Raw genomic sequence first — 18640 nt, 5'->3', positions numbered from 1 at the left:
TCTACATCCATTCTTGGCCACCAGGACCCTGATGACTTCTTACTGCAGGCCCTGGGATCTGCCCTAAAACATGAACCCTCTCTGCCTAGTTGTAAATGCCCATCTGAGTGTAAGATATTCTTGTCACTCAGATCTGTCTTCTAAGAGCTCCAGGGCTTCATACCAAAACACCTTGGACAGCATTAGGTGTTCCCTATCTCACATCCCAGAAGGAGTTCCAGCAGGTCTGCCCTAGGAATCTCTTGGGTCCTTCTGTTTCCCTGTTACTTGTTACCCAGACAGCTATAACAACTTCCTGTTCTGGGTGTTTCTGCTTTACACTGTGACCAAACAGGCCGAGGCTTTGCCTCTTCCTAACCACTGTGAGGCCCCTCCAGCCACTTCCTGGTCTGGCCTTTGCACATGCTGTCCCCACCTCATGGATCACATCCCCTCCACACTTCGAGCTTCTGTGTAACTGCTGCTTCCTCTCGAGCTGTGGCCACTCCCACTCACCACATGCTTCTTGTGCCCTTGAAATAATTAGTTCATGTAAACACATGTAAAATACATAAGATTCTAAACAGAAAAAAAGCTCGTTCATAATTTTTATAATGATTTTATATTGCAATGAAAATATTCTGAATATAGTTGGTTAAAAATACTAAGCTTACCCTTTTTTAGACAACTTTTTAGAATGACTATGGGAACACATTCAATCACACATATGGCTCAGCCTGTATTTCTATTGGGGAACCTGGCCTCTGGGGACCTCGGTGAGGATGAGACGAGGAGCCACCTCTGCCTGTTTCCCTGGTTTCAGAGGAAGGTGCTGATGAGGGGGAGGACGATGTGTGCACACCTGGCAGAGCCCTGGAGGTGAGCAGTTTTCAGAGAAGATACAGGGAAAGGAAGCACCTCGTGACGACATTTTCCACCTTTTATTACTCAAGTGTGTGGGGCTGGAGATGTAGGGGCAGGGCAACAGCAGGTTTCAATAAATAAGAAATGGGATGGACAGTGGGCCCCGCGCCTGCACGGCCCCACATAAATAATGAGGCACTGAGCCAGAGCAGAGACTAAGACAGGCTGGATTGGCAGTCACCCCTGCTACCCAAATCTCAGGCAGATACTGTACCACAGGGGCATTGAAAAACTACAGGCTGCAGACACTCCCTAGCCCGCCAGTCTCCTCTTCCCACAGCTCCAGAGATTGAGGGCAGCAGGGTGGACTGAGGCTCTGCACCAGAGAGCCCTGTCCAAGTCAAGTCATTTTTCAGTTTCATTAAAAATAGCAGGGTAGGGGCAGGCTCATGCATTAAGCCCCTTCTGAAGGCATCACCATAATAGACAGTCCCATGGGAGCCATGAAGGCCAAGGCCCAGGAAGCAGCAAAAACAGGCCAGATAAAGCTACTAATGGGAGGGTAGCAAAGTCAAGCTCCCCCCAACAGGACTCAGCCCAGAATCTGCAAAGAGCTGGAGAGGTCCTGGGAACTGAGTTCTCCTCCCCTATGTCACAGTCAGTACCTAGGGATAAGCCCAGGATTGGAACCCAGGTACTCTGTCTCCAGTACAGGGCTCTTTGCTACCCCTTCCCTTTATAGGGCCTGCCAGAAGAGAGGGAGTCACATCCAGGGTCCAGGACATGGGCAAGAGTGGCTAGTTCCCAAGGCACAAGCTTAGGACCAGGTACAGATACCACTCCTCCACCAAACCAGACCTCTAAGGGACAGAGGGCTCCTATGATGTGTTCAGGGCAGGCACAGGGTTACAGCACCCTGCATGGAAGTAACCGGGGCTGCAGGGATAGGGTGGGCTCTTGATCTCCTGCTCACGTGCTGTGCCGCAGGCTGCCTCCTCAGTGGGGCGGACGGTCCCACCTCCAGGACTTGGCCTTTGCATCTTGGTCCTCAGTCCCAGCTGCAGCTCTCCCTCCTGTAGGAAGCCTTCAGAACCTCCCAGGACAGGGCAGAGTGTCTAATTCTAGACAGCCCATCAGATGACCAGGCTGCTTTCACTTAGCCGGACCACATAGCGGTTCTCCTGGAGGTCAGGATTGAAGGGTCAGAGCTGAGTCAAGAGGCTGCCACCTGAGCTCCCCATACTGCCTTCATGGGCCTCTCTTCTGTCAGGGTTGACCCAGGTACTAACCCTCCCCCCACCCCCCACTGCAACTCCAAGCACTCACCTCAGCCTTGTTCTCTGCTGGGGGCTTCAACCACTTAGTATGGCTCCCACCACTTCCCAGCAGTGCCCGCTGCTCGGGGGGAAGACCAGGCTGTGGGGTGTCAGGGAGATCACCCTCTGAAGGCCCAGCCTCCGTGATGGTCTTCACCTCAGATAACAATGAACTGGTCCGCTGCTCAGGAATACGAGCCACACGGAACCTATAGGGAGAGGTGGTACCAACACCCCTCATCAGAGGGGAAACCCAGGCCAAAGAAGGCAGCTCCTACTAGGTCACCCTGCAATTTCCAAGATCACACACAGGTTGAGCCTGTTAGACTACTCAGGAGTCCTTCTCAGCCCCCCAGCTATTTGTATCCAGCTCCCAGCAACCCCACATCTAGTTAGTGGGGTACAGACAGACCCTTGGCCTAAGAAGTCCTGGGTATGATAACACCAAGACTGTGTGTGCCTCAGGGACCCAAGAGCTCCATGTGACATAGCACAGCTGGGAAATGATGACCCTTTTGGCCACCTACACTACCCAGAGATGCCCAGGAAAGGCTAGTCAGCACTAAGCTAACCCACAGACTTGCTTTTATCCAGGCCTTCAAGTTATTCCACAACTCTGCTATGTCTGCCCACCTTACCTGCCCACAGACAAGATGGTAATCTCGCCCTGACGTCCTGGCTTGGCACTAGCCTTGGGAGCCCTGGATGCAGTAGGCAGAAGGGTGGGAGCAGGAGTGGTGGCAGCTGCTGCCTCAGGAGATAGCAGCACCTCTGGCCACTTCTGGCTACAACGGGAACAACAGGGGCCAGAGAGTGAGGCCAGGCCCTGCACAGTGTGGAGGTGGTGGTGATGCGGGCAGATGTGGGGCATACTGGGTGAGGCCGGCAGCAGCCTGCAGGAAGAAGAGCAGAAATGGTCATTGGAGCAAGCCAGAAAAAGATACCCCATCAAGGAAAGGGACAAAGGTGGCATGAAAGGGAGCAGACCCAAGAGGAAATCCCCAGGAGGCAAGCTAATTATCTAAGGGCCCCACCCCTCACCTGGGTACAGGCCTGTGGCTTGTCTGTACCAGCTGTTTGCTGTGATATTCTTTCAACAGCTCCTCCAGGGCCGCTGCATTCTCTGTGGGCAGGTGGAGTCAGAACCTAGCTCCAAATTACAGGAGCATCCCACCCATCTCAGCGGATAGCCCCTGCCTTCTCCCACATCCCTGTCCTAGGGCCCGAACTATGTGCCCTTCCTCCATCCCTTACCAGTCAAGATCAAAGGCAAAAATGCAGCACCCAGGGTCAGAGCCCCCATCAAACTGAGGCTTTGGAGGCAGAGCTGGGCAGGTATTATTCCCCCAAGTATTAGCTAAGGCTCTAGGAGAAGACCCTCCGCTCCCAGGCATAGGATGAAAGAGAGACCCTCTCTTTACCTTTCTTCTCTGTGATCAGGCGCACCAGGACTCCAATGGTGTCCTCGTTGGCATCTTCAGTCCTATAGGCAGGATTAATCCCTGGAGAAAAAAAAAAGGAACCCATGGTTCTAGGCAAAATGGGACTCCAGGCTACACCAGGATCTGCTGGCAGAGGGCGCCACAGGCCTTACTTTGAGTTGCAGCAAAATCTACTGTGGCGCTCAGGTGACAAGACAGCTAACTAAGTCCATTACCAGTGGACTACCTAGACTCAAAAAAGTATGCTGTCATCTTTGTTATCCTGCACCCAGAAACTCCAAGTGCTCAGTGGTCTAAGGACCATCTGAAAACCATATCCCTGCATACTGCACCAGCCTCTCCCAGCTAGTCACTGGACCTTTCTTGGCCTTAGGGAGCTATGGGCCCTCCATGCTCAGAACTCTCAACACCTCTCCAGGTCTATTACCTCTCTGCACACCATCCTGTCCAGGAAACTATTTAACAGCGTTGGGTTTAAACATCAAGGATGTGAGAATGGGCTGTTGTGATGGGTCCTAAGCCAGTAAGCATATTTCCAAAATTGTATACACAGGCAGCAGGCAGCAGGCAGTAGTTAAGGTCGCTAGACTAGCAGAAGTACAGTCCAAAGTCAAATGGCCCTGATGTGCTATCTTCCTACCCGCTCACTCCATGATTCAGGGTTAGGAGCTGGAGGGGGTCCTGGGAGCAAGCATGGGAGAGGTTGTATTTCTCTTGACTTGGCCATAAGGTTCCTGACAGCCCAGAGCAGTGCATATGTGTCCATGAGATCTCTACACTTCGAGGCATTGGTAAGCAAGAGAAGAAATGAGCTCAAGGCCCTCTCCCTCTTATTCTAGTACTTGTATCTAAAACTACAGTGGAGCTGAAACCTGAACCCTGCGTAGTGCCTGCCGGAGCAGTGGCTCTGCCAGCCCCACCTGATGTAGGGCACTCCCATGCTTCAGACCAGAGGCCACCAGAAGTCATTTTGAACCAAACAACTATAGCCTGTGGCCCCTACAGAGTCTCAATCCTATGGTGGAGCAAGGCCTCACCCAGAGCAGGAATCTTACCAACTCTACTTGACACACTCACTATCTTACCTCTGCCCATTGCCATAGCGCAGCCCCTATCACCCTCCGTGTTAGCCAACACTGTTGCCCAAGGCACAGCACCTCCTGGAGGCCTTCCGGATTAGCCCTCCCCTGTCAATCCCAGACCAGGAAGGTTTCCTCTAAAGCCCCTAGCCTCCCCATGTGAACCCAGCTGGGGCTTACCACTGCCTCCTCCACCAGGGCTGGGCCCAACTTCCTTTTGGGCTGTGCAATGGTAGCCCTTCCGCTTGAGCAGGTTGCACACCAGGATGCCCAGAAGCCCCATGAGACAAAAGACAGGAACGATGGCAATCACTGCATACTGGGCAGCCGTCTCCTCAGGACCGCCTGCCCGAGTACCATTCCCGGGCTGCCGAGGTTCACCGTTGCTACTGGTACCTGCTGCCACTTCGACACCACGCCGGCCCCGCCGCCCTGACTCTGAACATCATGGGATGAAAGCAAGGAAGCAGAGAAAAACATAAAGAAGTTGCTGGGCTGGTAGCGCCCCTTCTCAGCCCCAGAAAGGCTCTCTGCCTGACCTGCTGCATCTGACCACTTCACCACAGACAAGATGATGGCGATCTTGCCCTGGTCCTGCCTTGGGAGCCCCAGCTAGGTCTGGATAGAAGGCTTGGGGCAGGAATGGTGGCAGCAAGTCCAAGAATCTGAACATGAAGCTGGGGGAAAACTGAAGTCCCCATACAGCCTACCCTGCCACACTAAGAAGACAAAGGCCAGCTCATGCCACTCTTCCTTGTCCATCCAGTCGATTATCCAGTGAGGCTTCCTTGGGCCTCAGCCTACATCTGCCCCTCATACACGTGTATGAAGCAGACAGATACACATACATGGTACACTCCTGGGCAAAGGGACACAGGATTTCGCCTTCTCACAAGAGCACATGAGTTAGTAGCCTCAAGGGGTGGCTGGCTCATGCATCTTTAGGGTTCTTACAGAAAGGATAGGGACAATAGGACCGAACAGGATATGAACTCTGATCCTAATAACGGTAGCTGCCTGATGCTGGATTGTCTCTATTACTCAAAGGTCAGGAAGGTGGCTGGCCATATACTGCTGAACAATTTCTGGCTGCCTGTTCCCCTATAGGCTGTAAGAGGACCCCACTTCCCTACATGGATGCTGCAGGCACTTCTAGACTCAAGTGCCCTGACCCCCTTTCCTACCCCACCTGACCTACCACTCACCATCACAGCCACCAGTACTTGGAGGTGCCTTGGAACATGGCTGACACGGAACATGAGGAACTCCCTGTGGCCCAAACCACCTGCAGGAAGGGAAGATGTCATTGAGGTCCAGAAATAAAAACCTGTCCTTAGGAAAAATTGGATTCCTTCCTACCAAGTGCCCTCAACGGTCCCCCTATCCATGTCACAGATGGAAAGAGGCCCACTGAGGGAGCAGTGGGACAAGACCCCAGCATAAGCCCCACTTCACCCTGTGCTCACCCATGCTGGCAGTCTCCACACATTGTATCATGAGTTGCTGTGCCAGCCTGGGCCTCCAGCCTCTTTTGAAGGCTGCAGCGGTAATGAGGCTGGCATGGATAGGAGTTCCATGAGGCTGAAAAGGTTCCTGGGGGGCAAGTTCTGCATAGTGTGCCCTGTCCTGGATCCTGTGGGAAAGGAAGGAGATTACAAGCCTGAAGGCAGGCCAGAAGCCCCTGGGCATCCAGGCTGAGGCCTCCCCTCTGCCCTCAGGAATCATCCCGGGACAGGACAGCACATCGCTCACCGGGTCAGGCTCTTTGCCAGGTGGACACAGCCAAGGAGTTATTGGTGTTGGAGTGGCCAGGGGCCAGGGCAGCAGCTGGAAGAATGCAGGTGGAACAGAGGACATGGTGACAGAGGAAGACTGTTAAAAGATGGGGCCTGCAGGGTCATCTGCTCACTACCTACTTCCTGAACAGAGCATGAATGGCAGACTACACAGGCTCCCAACCCAGGCTTTGGGGATACTCTTAGAGCCTGCCTCAGCCAGATCTGCTGCACTGCCAGTGTCTGGGTAAAGAGAATTATATCTGCTTCTGGAAAATACTGGAAAGCCCCAGACAGGATCAGGACCTCAAGCCCTTGAGCCTCTGAATTACAGCCCTTTCAGATGAGTTACACCTCCTCACCCCAGACAGACGAGGAGGAAAGGCTTCCGAATTCCTCTGAGATTGTCTCCCCTCTGCTGCACGCCTCCCTCACCCTGAAGCTGAGCATGTCATTAACTCCCCTCTGTTTATCATGCCTAGAGCCAAGTCTGCAGCTGGTGCTTACTATTCTGGGCCCAGAGCTGAGTCTGAGACCACATCCTTCTCTGTGACCTCCCCCCTGTGCCAAGGCCACCCCATTCATACCTTGCACCTAAACAGGGGATGCCACGTTCCAAAGGAACTCTTCTAGATATGGACTGCTAGCACCTCTCGGATGGCCTCCCTTTGCTTCCCACTCAATTGAATGCACTACTTGCCCTGACTCTGACTGTGGGCCCTGTCCTCCAACTTGGCCACAGCTACTAGGGCTAGGAGGCTCCAGGGCCAGTTACCCTGAAGGTAGAACGTCAGCCTGGCTCCCAACAACTGCTAAGGCTGCAGGCTACCTCTTGGAGACGTTGGCTTGTTCTTCCTGAGTCCAGAATTACAGCAGAAAGATCACCACAGATCAGACCTCAGATCTGCCTGAGGCTACAAGTCTGTAGGTGCTCTGACTCCAGCCCCAGAATCGAGGCTTCCTTCAACTAATATAGGGCCTACATCCAGCTCATGAGTTATTCAATTTCTTTCAGGTCCCCACCTATCCTCCACCTGTCCCACACCGGCAGGAGGCAAGCACCTTGCCCTCTGCCATGCCTGCAAATGCTAGGAAATCCCTCCGGCCCACGTACGAATTGCTTGGGAAAGCTCTATTCTCTGGTTTGGATGTCATGAGTAGAAGAGATTGTGTCTGTCTCTACAGTATCACTACCGAATGCCAGGTAATACTAGTAGGTGCTTCACTGGGTCTGAAGGCCTTGGATTCTTCCCAGAAGGAGGCAAGCATTTAAGTTCCCCAGAGCCCGAGGCTCCAGAGCAGGACCTGCATCCCCCCACTCTTGGAGTGTTGATTGCATGCTCAGATTCCAACTATTCTAGTTTCTCTGGGCCCTTCCCCAACTCACCACAAAGAGGCAAGACAGGGGCCAGCACACCAAGATCCGCTTCATCATCAGGCCCTGGAGTGACATTGACCTAGGGCAGATAAAGGAAGCTCAGGAGAGCAGCCAGACCAGGCAGGCAGCTGCTGTCTCCCTCCTAGCCACATTCACGATGGCAGGACTGCTGCTGGGTGCTAGGCAAGCATTTGCCCCACATGGTGATGCAGGTCTGAGCAGAAATAGAACTGACATGTTTAGGGCCAGCCTTACAGGCAAAGACTGGAGGGAAGCTGATGGCTCTCGAGTTCAGGTTTCCCAGAGGGAAGCGCTTCCTTCCCCTTCCATACACAGCCAGGTGTCCAGAGGAACCAGACAGGGCCAAGAGGAAAGAAGCTGGGGAAGAGCTGAGCTGGGCTTAAAATGGCTACTGCCTCTAGCTCGGCTTCCCACAGCTCCCAGAGCACTCTCACACTGCCTTAATTCTTGCAGGTTCTGCTACAGGAAGGCCCTAATCCTTCACGCCCAGCTCAAAGGCCTGTATGTGGAAGTACTTCTAAAAGTCACACCCCTTCTGCTCTGTCACCTGTTCCTCCTCTATACTTCTCCCAGGGAGGCCTGGGCATATGTGCTTGCATCTCGACCTGCCCATGTGTCATGGCAGACCTGGGAGTGTCACCATAGCTAGCATTCAGCCAGCTGGAGCCTCTCCAGCAACTCCTGTATGCCAGACATGCTTCTGCACTAGGAAATTAGAACACCAATGTCCACAGAAGACACTCTGAGATGTTTCAGAGAACCATCGATGCCAGCTCCCCCCAGCCCACTGGCCCCAGGCTGAGTGAGACTCCCTTTGATACCAAGACAGCACTACCTCTAGAGAAGTCTCTAGCTAGTAGACAAGGTTGGAGTGGCAGAAAGGATTCAGATTAGACAACAGAAAGTTCATGTGTATTTCCCAGAGACCTGGCTTCAGGGTCATAGGCTAGAATAGGGTGTTCATCAAGTCTCAATACAAGCTATTAGCAACTTCTGAAACCCAAGGGTGCTCACAGGCCTAGCGCTCCTCCACACCATTGGATGAGGGCTCACAGGATGCCTGATGCCAAGGCTGACAGAGGACTGATTATTTGCAGGAAGCCCCCTCTCTGCTGGGAGCCAGGCTTCCTGGCTGGGAATCAGAGTGGAGCAGAGGAAACCTATCGGCCACCTGACCTGGGCCTGGCCCCACAGAGACCTTAGCAGGGCCAGGGGTTCAGGTTACACCCAAGGGATGGGGGAGGAGCTGCCATCACATCATCCAGGGACTCTCCAGGTCACTGGCAGCAGGCGCCTCTTGGGCCTCAGGCCAACTAAGGGGAAAACCAGAGACAGGGAAGGCCAGGCTCCAGAGTAGGTAAAGGCCACATGTGGCAGTCAACACTCAGCAGGTGCAATCCGGACTCATCCCTTGGCCTGTCCTTCCTTAAATTCGGTCACAAAACTGCCTTCCAGGTTCTGCACCAGTGCCTTTTAACTCTCCCTGGCTCTGTGTCCCCTCAAGGCCATCTCCTATGGCCTCTCCAGTTCTTCAAAGGATCTCACCACCACAGACCTGACCACAAACCCCAAGTCTTCAGGTTGTCTCCACAGCATGCTCCCAGCCCCAGCAGCCCTTCAGATTCCCAGGAAGTTTAGACAGCTAGGAGAAGGGATGAAAAGTAAGAGGTAAAACCCCAGATGCAAGAGGCCCAAGACCACCCGGACCCTAATTGTACCTACTGAGTGACCTGAGCCACAAGGAGAGGCCACAAAGTTGTTCATCTGCAGACAGGCCAGAAACCAAGTGATCCGGAGACTTCCTGGAGGAAAGTGAGGGTCCAGAGGCCCAGTCTCCAAGCCATAGTGGGCCCACTCAGGCATATCCACTGGCAGCCGCCACTCAGCACCCCCTGCCTTCTAATTATGCACCTTCTAATTACCACAAACCTGGCACTTACTGCAGTCTGGCTGCATGCCCCCTCTCTAACCAGACTGAACCCCTACTCCCACCCCCTTCTGCCTGCTCAGGCACATGCACACGTGTGCACACCTGCTGCTTCAGCCTCTGCCTCCCAGTCCTCTAGGATCCGAAACACTGCCCTGGAAACCCATGGGAAAACAAGCTCACAGACTCTCCTAGGCTAGGAAGGGTCAGTAGAGCCCTTCCCCATACTTCTCTCATCTAGAAGGCCAAACACTCAGTGATACCCCACAGCCTAACACCTCCTGGAAGACAGATGCCAGAAATGGGAACACTGCAGCCCAAGAGTAAAGGGTAATGCCCACGAAGCCCTTCCAGCTCCAGGGTACCTGAGGGAGGAGAGACACTCTAACCACACAGAGTTGAAGAGGCAGAGTTCCAGTAGAGAAGGAAGTTCGCTCAAAGGCCACTCCTCCAAGTCTCCTAACCCTGAGCATCCTCACAGCTACTAATCCCCTGTGACTCTTGAGCTCCCGGCTTCCCTAGCCTCAGTTTCCTCATCCACAGGATGGGTTGTTTATCTCCTGTGCAGAAGCCTGTCATGAAGCCGGTCACGGGATTTCCTCCCCACACCCCGTGGGGTGGTCATTAAGTATTTGTTGGCTTGCTTGTTCACAGCGTGTCCCCCAAGCAGACAGCAGTCAGGGCACGGGGTCTGCTTTACTCACCACAAAGCCCAGCACCTAACCCAGGCATGGGACCTGATGCCTCTACCAAATGTGCTCAGAGCCTGGGGAAAAGGGGGGCTTTTCAAAAGAAAAAACCTAGTCCTCTACAAAAGTGCCCAAACAATGAGAACAGAAATTCCTTGAGTGCAAGCCAGCTAGCAAAGCTACAGCAGAATCCAAGCTGCCATAGAAGCTGCAGTAGAAGTTCCCCAAGGGAGGAGGGTCCTAGAGGCCTCAGAAAGAGGAAGCTGTACTGCCAGCCCTGCCTGCTCCCCACCCCCCAGCCTTAGGCTGCTTCCTCTTTCCTAGAACTGAAGCTGTGGGTTTACCCCTGGCCTCAGCCACCGCCCCCCTAGCACACTCCCAGAGATCTCCCCAGGCCTCTGCCCTCTTCTTCTGACCTCTGGTTATCAGTACCTGCAGCCTAGGTGTCCCGACAGATGTTTGTGTGCCCTGAGCCACTCACCCACCCATGGCTTTCCCATGTACCTCTGAAAACCTCCTTACACAAATATGCACACATACGCCAGCCACCTTAGGTTTCTTTCTCAGCTTCTTGTAGCTTCTTTCAAGTCACAGAGATGAGTTACCTGCTGTTTCCTCTGCTCAGAAACCCCTCCTATCACTTTTGGCCAACACCTACTCTTCCTCCAGAGTGTAGTTCAAAGTCACTTCCTCCTGGAGGTTCCCCCAACCACTACCTCCCCTTAGCTATGGTGCCATTTGCCCAGCCTCTTTCTCACCACAAGCTGTCCTTTATGCCCAGGGCTACGCTGGCTATGTGCTGTACTGGAGATGAGAAGCAGAAGAGATGTCTTCAGTAGACTGGATTAGTTATGCCAGAGAAGGTGGGCCAGAGAGAGCACACACTACTGGTAAAGGAGTCTAGAGGCAGGGTTTCTCTTGTTTTGTTTTTTCGAGACAGGGTTTCTCTGTATAGCCCTGGCTGCCCTGGAACTCACTCTGTAGACCAGGCTAGCCTCAAACTCAGAAATCTGCCTGCCTATGCCTCCCAAGTGCTGGGATTAAAGGTGTGCACCACCATTGCCCAGCTGGCAGGGTTTCTCTTAACTTGGTTCTGAAGCCGTCTGCTAACCTGGGGAAACATCACTGAACACAAGCCTGTCCTCCTCGGTTCTTCACTGTCTGTGAGGCTATGGAGCCGGTACAGAGGACTCATGTGAACATGAAAAGAGAATTCGCATTTAGTTCTAGGCATAGGACTGGCGCGGAGTAAGTACACACTCAAAAGTACATACTACACTACACCATGACTCAGTTTCCCCATGTGTAAATGTTTAAGAAGGAAGTGCACATGTCTGACCTGTAAGTGTGAAGGGCGGGGAGGTTCTCTTTTGTACTTAGGATCAGTGATTAGTAAGGTAGGGGTGGGAGGTGCAGGAGAGGAGTCTGGGAAGACTGCAAGCAGAGTCCAGGTCATGCTGAGCTTGTACTTTTCCCAGAGCCTATGGGAACCCCGAAGAGTTAAGCAGAGGAAGCAAAACACTGAGTGATTTGCCTCTGGGCAGGCAGGTGAGCTAGGCTGCCAGCCAAGTGAGGGCACTGAGAGAGAGGGAGGGGGGGATCAGGGCCCACCTGGGGTAGGGCAGGTAAGAAGGCAGATTCTGCTTTCCAGCCTGTGGCCTTCTCTGCAGCCTCTAGAGGCAAGGGTTGCCTGGAAACACAGCTGGACACAAGCTTTCCTCAGCAGTGGCTGCACCAGGCAGCAACAAAAGCAACATCAATAGAGAAATCCAGGTTAGTAAAGTTGCCAGTGGTTCCCTGGCAACTGGGGCTGAAGTAGGGCAGTGCCCACACTGGGCACCAGTTAAGGCTGTGAAGCACTGCTGGCTTCCCTAACAGAAGGGGGCCAACCTCAACTGGGGACTATCCCTCACCCTGGCTCACCTCAATTCCCATAGACGTGACTAGTCCCTTTCAGACTTGAGTTAACAGGTTGAGGTAAGTCACCTGTGGGGGGGTCCCATGGCCTATAAGTACTAAAGCAGGGATGGAGGCCAGAACTGCCTCATCTCTGCCTTCCCAACTCTGAAGCCTAGTTCTGACTCTGCAGGCAGGCCCTTTCAAGAGTGCTTGCCAATCTGGTAGCAGGAAGGCTAGTGTAGGTATGTGTGGAAGGGGGCTCAACTTAAGGTTTACCAGAAAGATGTAGGCAATGCCCAAAAGATGTGTGTTCCCCACCTGGCAGCCTCAGGGCCTCTGAGAACGGCCCGCACCATGCTTATTTGTAGAGTGTGCTAATTTGTACCAGATCATACAGAAAAGCACTGCAAACTATAGGAAGCAAGAAGATGGAAAATCTGGGAATTCCCAGAAGCAGGAAGAGCAGCTTCCAGAGCTGCTGTTGAGGCTGAAGGCCCAGAGTTAAACAAAAAGCTGTCTAGAGTCTATGCAAAAAGAAAGGCACCCCACTCCCTGCTTTCTTCCTAGTTCTGGGCAGCCATAACTACGTAGATCACTCACACTAGAGTATTCTCCTGTGTGGATCCTCAGAGTCCTATTCCACACACACTTCCAAGCAGCAGGAACTGGGCATGGTTCTGTTCCTCAGCCCTCCTGGCTGCCACTGGGCATACATTTCAGCAGCTCCGGTGGTAAGGGGGCAGGTGGGGCTGAAAGGGCTAATTGCCTCCTTAAGGCTAAGAAAAGGGCTGAGGCAGCCAGATCTGGCTCTCAGCTCCTCCAGTCTGAGTAGGAAATGAATGCAATCTTCTCCCTCCTGACAAGTCTGGAGATAGAGAAGAGTGTCTGAGACTAGGCAGTCACCCCTAGAACAGGTCTGTGGTTTCCCAAGGACCCTCTCACATGTCCCATCTCCTCTCCAGCCTGAGTCTCGCTGGATCTCTCAACACAGGCTTCCACGATCCATACTTGCAAAAAGGAGGCTGAGGTAGTTGAGTAACCTGTAGGAGCTTGGTCTAGGGCCAGTGTTAAGGCACTTGCCACCAACACTGAATGGCCTGGGTTCAATGACCAGAATCCACATGGTGGAAGGGAAAAACTGACTGCAGCAGGTTGTCCTGACTTCCACACACCACCCTGTCAGTATAGAGTAAACAAACTTATGTAATATTTGTTTGAAAGGAAACAGATGTGGAAGGTAACCCAGCTTACCAACCAACCCTGGAGAGGAGAAAAGCAGCAGGCAGCTCTTGCCCATGTCACCCACACCTGACACTCCACTGCTTTCAAGGGCCTGATTTAACCCACACCAATCTTTAAGAACCATGACCATACCTGGACTACCTCCTTTAGTTGTAAGACAGGATAGCAGGGCGGGCCCAGAAGGTGCTGGAAAACACTCAGTTCATCCCTTATTCTTGTTGCTACTCCTCCCCCACAGAAGTCAGCTTGGCTACAGCCCTGACCACACACCTCCACTTTGCATTGAATTGATAATGAGCCAGGATGGTCTAGAGACTGCTCAGCATAAGCCCTGACCCCATCATCCCAAGTTGGTTGACTGGAGCAGAAATGTAGGGAGAGACTGAGGAGAAACAACAGAACTGCAGTTCACTCTCCAATTCCTTAGGCTTGGGTGCTGGGGAATGAGGCCCTACCCAGGGGAATGGTGCTGAGGTCTGGGTGGCATATATGACCAGGCTCTGGAGCAGTCCACCTAGGCTGAAGCTCTGGCTCTGTCACTAAGTAGATCTGTGACCTTGAACAGTTACTTAACCTCTCATGTGATTCAGGGCCTTATAGGATATGGATATTTGGGATCTCACCTAAGCAATGGTAGCCAAGAAGCACGTTCTCACAGCACAGCCTCTCCAGTGTCACAGATGAACTTAGGCTCAAAACAAAGTGTCCAGTCAAGGCCATCCAGGGTGGCTGATTGGGTGCTGAAAGCATGCTGTGAGGAACCCGGCAGAGGGTTGTGTGTATTGAGACTACAGAGTCAGGAAGGTAGAGGACTGGGCAGACAAGTTCAACCGTTCACATGCAGTCCATAACTTGGGGCAATTGTGCCTACTCAGCTGACCTCATGGTGTGGGCAAGATCCAGACCACACAGGCTAACAGCAACTCTTTACCAGTAGCCCTGAGCCCAGCCTCACTCTGGTCTTCAGGAAGTCTTCCTATGAGAGGACCCACTCAGCCATCAGTTCTAGGCTCCTTTGACCCTTCCCAGTGGTAAGGAGGCTGCCTGAGGGAGCAGCAAGGAAGCAGAGTGCAGGGCCCATAGGCTCTCACGGCTCTCATGGCTGAGGATGCACAGGGCCAAGTTTAGTCCCTTCTCCAAACTCACGCTCGGACCCTGCCTCTAATTGACCACACAAGGCCTCTCCATCCCCCTCCAGCTGTGCTAACCAACCAGGCACACATGGGCAGTTTATTTATAGAGTGCTCGTCTTTCCCAGGGTGGCCCAGGAAAGAAGTCTGAGCTTCAAGGCCATAGACCTGGCTGTAGATTCCAGTGGCACTAGGGTCTCTAAAATGTCTTCTCCTCTGAATCCTGGCTTCCTTGCCTGTGACTACAAGGACTGAGGACTGTCTGGAGGACAGGGGCAAAGATCTGATAGCCTTAGGGGCTGAGCACACAGCAGGGATGTAATGCTGACTGCTGTCTCCATCTACCAGCTTAGCATGTGCAAGGCTGGGTTCAATCCATAGTACTGAAAAACCAATCCAAACCAAAACAAAAAAGCAGCTGGACACACAGAGAAAGCCAAAGCTGGGGCAGAAGATTGCAAAGCTGTGATAGAACCTGCTGCCCTGCTGCCAAGCGTCCAGGGATCAAGTGGCAAGATGGAAAGTGGACAGGAGAGCTATGCCCGCAATGCTAGGGGCTATGTGCCCTGCCATTCTTTGAACTAGTCTCTCCCAGTGTATGGAGGGGCTGAGCCTGCTGGCTCTGTAAGGTGGGCCCCTCTATGCTTCCTACCAATGGCAGACACAGGCACCTCCCTGTAGCAACAACCACACCAAACAGAAACCCAGCTTGGCCCCACTTTCATCCCCAGAGGCCCAAGTTCCCAGAATGGTTTGGCTTGGGTGGGGCATACAGTAGAGCTGGGGGGCTCCACAGAGGCTGGGCCAGAAGGGAAGGTTAACCCTTAGTTAACCCTTCTCCCCTCTCTCCTTCTCCTGGCCCTGAGCTATTTCTACCTCTGGGCTGGGGATGGAAATAACTTGGGCTCAGCCCCTGGAGACCAAGACAGCTATTTTCATCAGCCCCAAAAGCACAGCTCCAGTCATTCCAGGGAGAACTGAGGGACACCCTGATCCCCAGCCTCAGCTCTAGGCCGAGCACAGCAATGATCAGAATTAGAAAGAGTTGTTGGGAAGAATGGGGAGACAGAGACCCAGACTGGGTAGGGTAAGCACAAGGTCACTCCATTTGCTCTCCACCACAGCAAATGAAAGAGTCAAAGATAGGGGGTTGGGGACATCTTAAGTATGATGAAGGTCACCATCCTTGCCACCCCAGGCTGTGCTGCTAACTCCAGATACTTCAGAGCCAGGTTACATGTTTCCAAGACCAGCTGCAGGCTCTAAAAGGCAGGAGGTAGGTCTTCATGGTGATTTCTGGCTCAGAGGCAGAGAAGGAACAAGAAGACTAAAACGCCCACGTGGGCATGCGAATCTCACTACAAACTCAATTGGGGCACCTGTGCCAGGCCTGCCAGCCCAAGTCTGATAGATGGGAGCTCAGATATGCCAAGAGCAACTACCAGGAAAGTGGTGATCCTCTCCAAGCACCTCACAGGCAGGCTTGAATCCCAGTCCTGGCACTGTCCTGAGTCTATGTGACCTTGGACAAGCCACTGTGGTTCTCTGGGCCTCAGTTCCTCTAAGAGTCACCACATCTTAGAACCGCTGTAAGGATTCAACAAAACAGCACATTATGAAGTGTTTAAAGGAGAGCCTGTCACTGTCCCCCACCCCAATGTCAAGCCCACTTCCAGAGGGTCACCAAAACCAGACCCTCCACATACTACTTATATCAGATATGGTACCCCATCGCTACTGCCACCTCTGGAGCTAGGGAGCCCAGATGCCACCCATTCTACATAAATTGAGGCACTGCCCCTCTTGTGGGAGCAGGAGTCTCAGAATGGCCTTTTCCAGAGACCAAGCAAGAACTCCACGACCATTCATTGCTGGAGAACAAATATTCCCTCTCTTTCCAACCAGGGGGCTGGAAAAGGAGACCTGGGTAGAGAAGTGTCTTTGGATTGAGGTTTCAGTATCTAAAGGGCCAGTGGCTTTTGAGTGGGAGCCTGACATCTTCTTGACCAACTGTGAGCAAGACTGTTTCCAACTGTTCACCAACACATAGGAACCTGGACCACTCCATTGTGTCACAAGCAGACGCCTGCCCCCACCCCCACTGCAGTCTTTCTGTCTGGAGGGGAGAGGAGAATGGAGAAGACTGACCCAAAAACAATAGAGGATCCCAAAGTGATGATTCACAGGCTATTCACACCTCTCTGCAGACTGGGAGACTGAGGCTTAGCAGGGGTAGATTCTGATCACAAAACAGAATACACAGTGCCTTGCTAGATGTTGGGGATGTTGGGGACTTCAGTGTGTGTGTGTGTGTGTGTGTGTGTGTGTGTGTGAGAGAGAGAGAGAGAGAGAGAGAGAGAGAGAGAGAGAGAGAGAGAGAGCGTGGAGTGGAGACTGAGACCACCTCAGGTCTTCTCTGTGCCAGAGGGGCTAGCCCACCCAGTTTTGGCTTCCTCTGCTAGGTCATGTCTGCGTGCAAACTCACTAAACTGAACGCTAAGGGTGTCTTGGAGAGAGATCTTTATTCCCTAGACTCCTGATCCTCCTTGGCCCCTCAAACACTGGAAGGTGTCAGGTTCCTCCTTGTCTTACTCTGTCCTAGGCAGGCAGGCAGGCAGGCAGGCAGGCAGGCAGGCAGGCAGGCAGTCTCTCTGTCTCTCTGTCTCTGTCTCTGTCTCTGTCTCTCTCTCTCTCTCTCTCTCTCTCTCTGTCTCTGTCTGTCTGTCTGTCTCTCTCTCTCTCCTCCCCCCCGACCCCGTCCCACATGCACCCTGTGACCCCGTGATTCAGGGCTTGCTTAAGTTATTTAGGGTTCCTCTGTACTACCTTATACTCACAACTAGCCCGGGTCACACTACAGGCCACACACAGTGACCCCAGTGACCTGGGGTCTTTCACATACACAATCACACACACTCTGCCTGCCTCACACACAGAGCCCCTCTGTGTCGCCCGCTAGGCTCGGCGTCACCGCCCAGTGTCCCAGCCACACGTTCGCCCGGGCCAGGCCGCCTCATGCGCCGTGTCACCCACAGTCACGGGCTGACACCGTTCAGGAACCCCCCCCCCCTTCCCTGCCGCCCCGCGCTGCAGCCGCACCGAGACGCCGCCGTCCCGTCCCGCAGCCGGCCTTTGGTGTCAGTCCAAGTTTCCCGGGCTCCCCCCGACCCCTTGCACGCCAAGTTCCGCTGCTTCCTCTCGCGCACCTTCTGACAGACTGCGCCGCGCGCGGTGCCGGGAGGACGCGCAGCCCGGAGGCTCCGGGACGCGTAGACAGCACCAGGATGGGACAGGACCGGGCAGGAGACCGGGGCTGACGCATCCGCCGCGCAGGAGAACTTCCTCGGAGCAGCAGAGCGGGGCTGAGGGCCGCGCGCGCCCTCCTTACCTGGCCCGCAGCACCAGCTTCGCTCAGCGTCCGATGCGGCGCCGGGGCCCCGCTAGGCGAGCGCTCGGGGCCGGCCGCGCAGCCTGCGCGCCTTTTGAATGAATCGCCAGTCTGGCCGGGAAGCTGCGTGGCCCCGCCCCTCGCGTCACGGCTTCTGGCCCCGCCCCCGACGTCAGAACTCTGACTTGCGGCCCCTAACCCCGAGCCCCTCAGCGGGCCAAGGGCTCACGATTCTCCCGCCAGGCCACGCTGCTCCCCATCGCCACCTCTTGAGCATCCTAGGAACTGCAGGGGCTACGACTAGGATGTTCTTCAGATGCATCCTTTGGGGCGCCGGCGGGGAGGCACGGGCATGTGTGTGTGTGTGTGTGTGTGTGTGTGTGTGTGTGTGTGTGTGTGTGTGTTCCAAAGACGTGAATGCTGCTCAGATCCTGTCACCATTGCCTGTGTAACTAGGGCCACAGCTGCCATTGCCTGGGAATAGTCTTTGGAATTGGTTGTGGGTAAGAGC

General features: G+C 53.7%; 1 protein-coding gene across 2 annotated transcripts; it reads right to left on the bottom strand.

The window, feature by feature from the left end:
* Positions 1–697: 697 nt before the first annotated feature.
* Relt (RELT TNF receptor) lies at positions 698–18239 on the bottom strand. 2 transcript variants are annotated; one of them, XM_029479183.2, is made up of 11 exons: positions 17948–18239; positions 7843–7912; positions 6433–6507; positions 6147–6313; positions 5886–5965; positions 4861–5118; positions 3581–3661; positions 3201–3282; positions 2798–3052; positions 2170–2368; positions 698–2024 (listed from the first exon to the last, which is right to left on the bottom strand). In XM_029479183.2, exons 1-11 carry the CDS (start codon positions 18061–18063, stop codon positions 1977–1979), a joined length of 1431 nt encoding a protein of 476 aa, XP_029335043.1. In that variant the 5' UTR covers positions 18064–18239; the 3' UTR covers positions 698–1976. The 2 variants fall into 2 exon arrangements, with proteins under 2 accessions (XP_029335043.1, XP_021024269.1); XM_021168610.2 differs by having other exon boundaries at positions 18130–18234.
* Positions 18240–18640: the final 401 nt, after the last annotated feature.

Source organism: Mus caroli, unplaced genomic scaffold, assembly GCF_978045245.1.
Source record: "Mus caroli unplaced genomic scaffold, Mus_caroli_1 scaffold_8, whole genome shotgun sequence".
NCBI classification, from domain to species: domain Eukaryota; kingdom Metazoa; phylum Chordata; class Mammalia; order Rodentia; family Muridae; genus Mus; species Mus caroli.
This window is presented reverse-complemented; position numbering and strand designations above follow the sequence as displayed.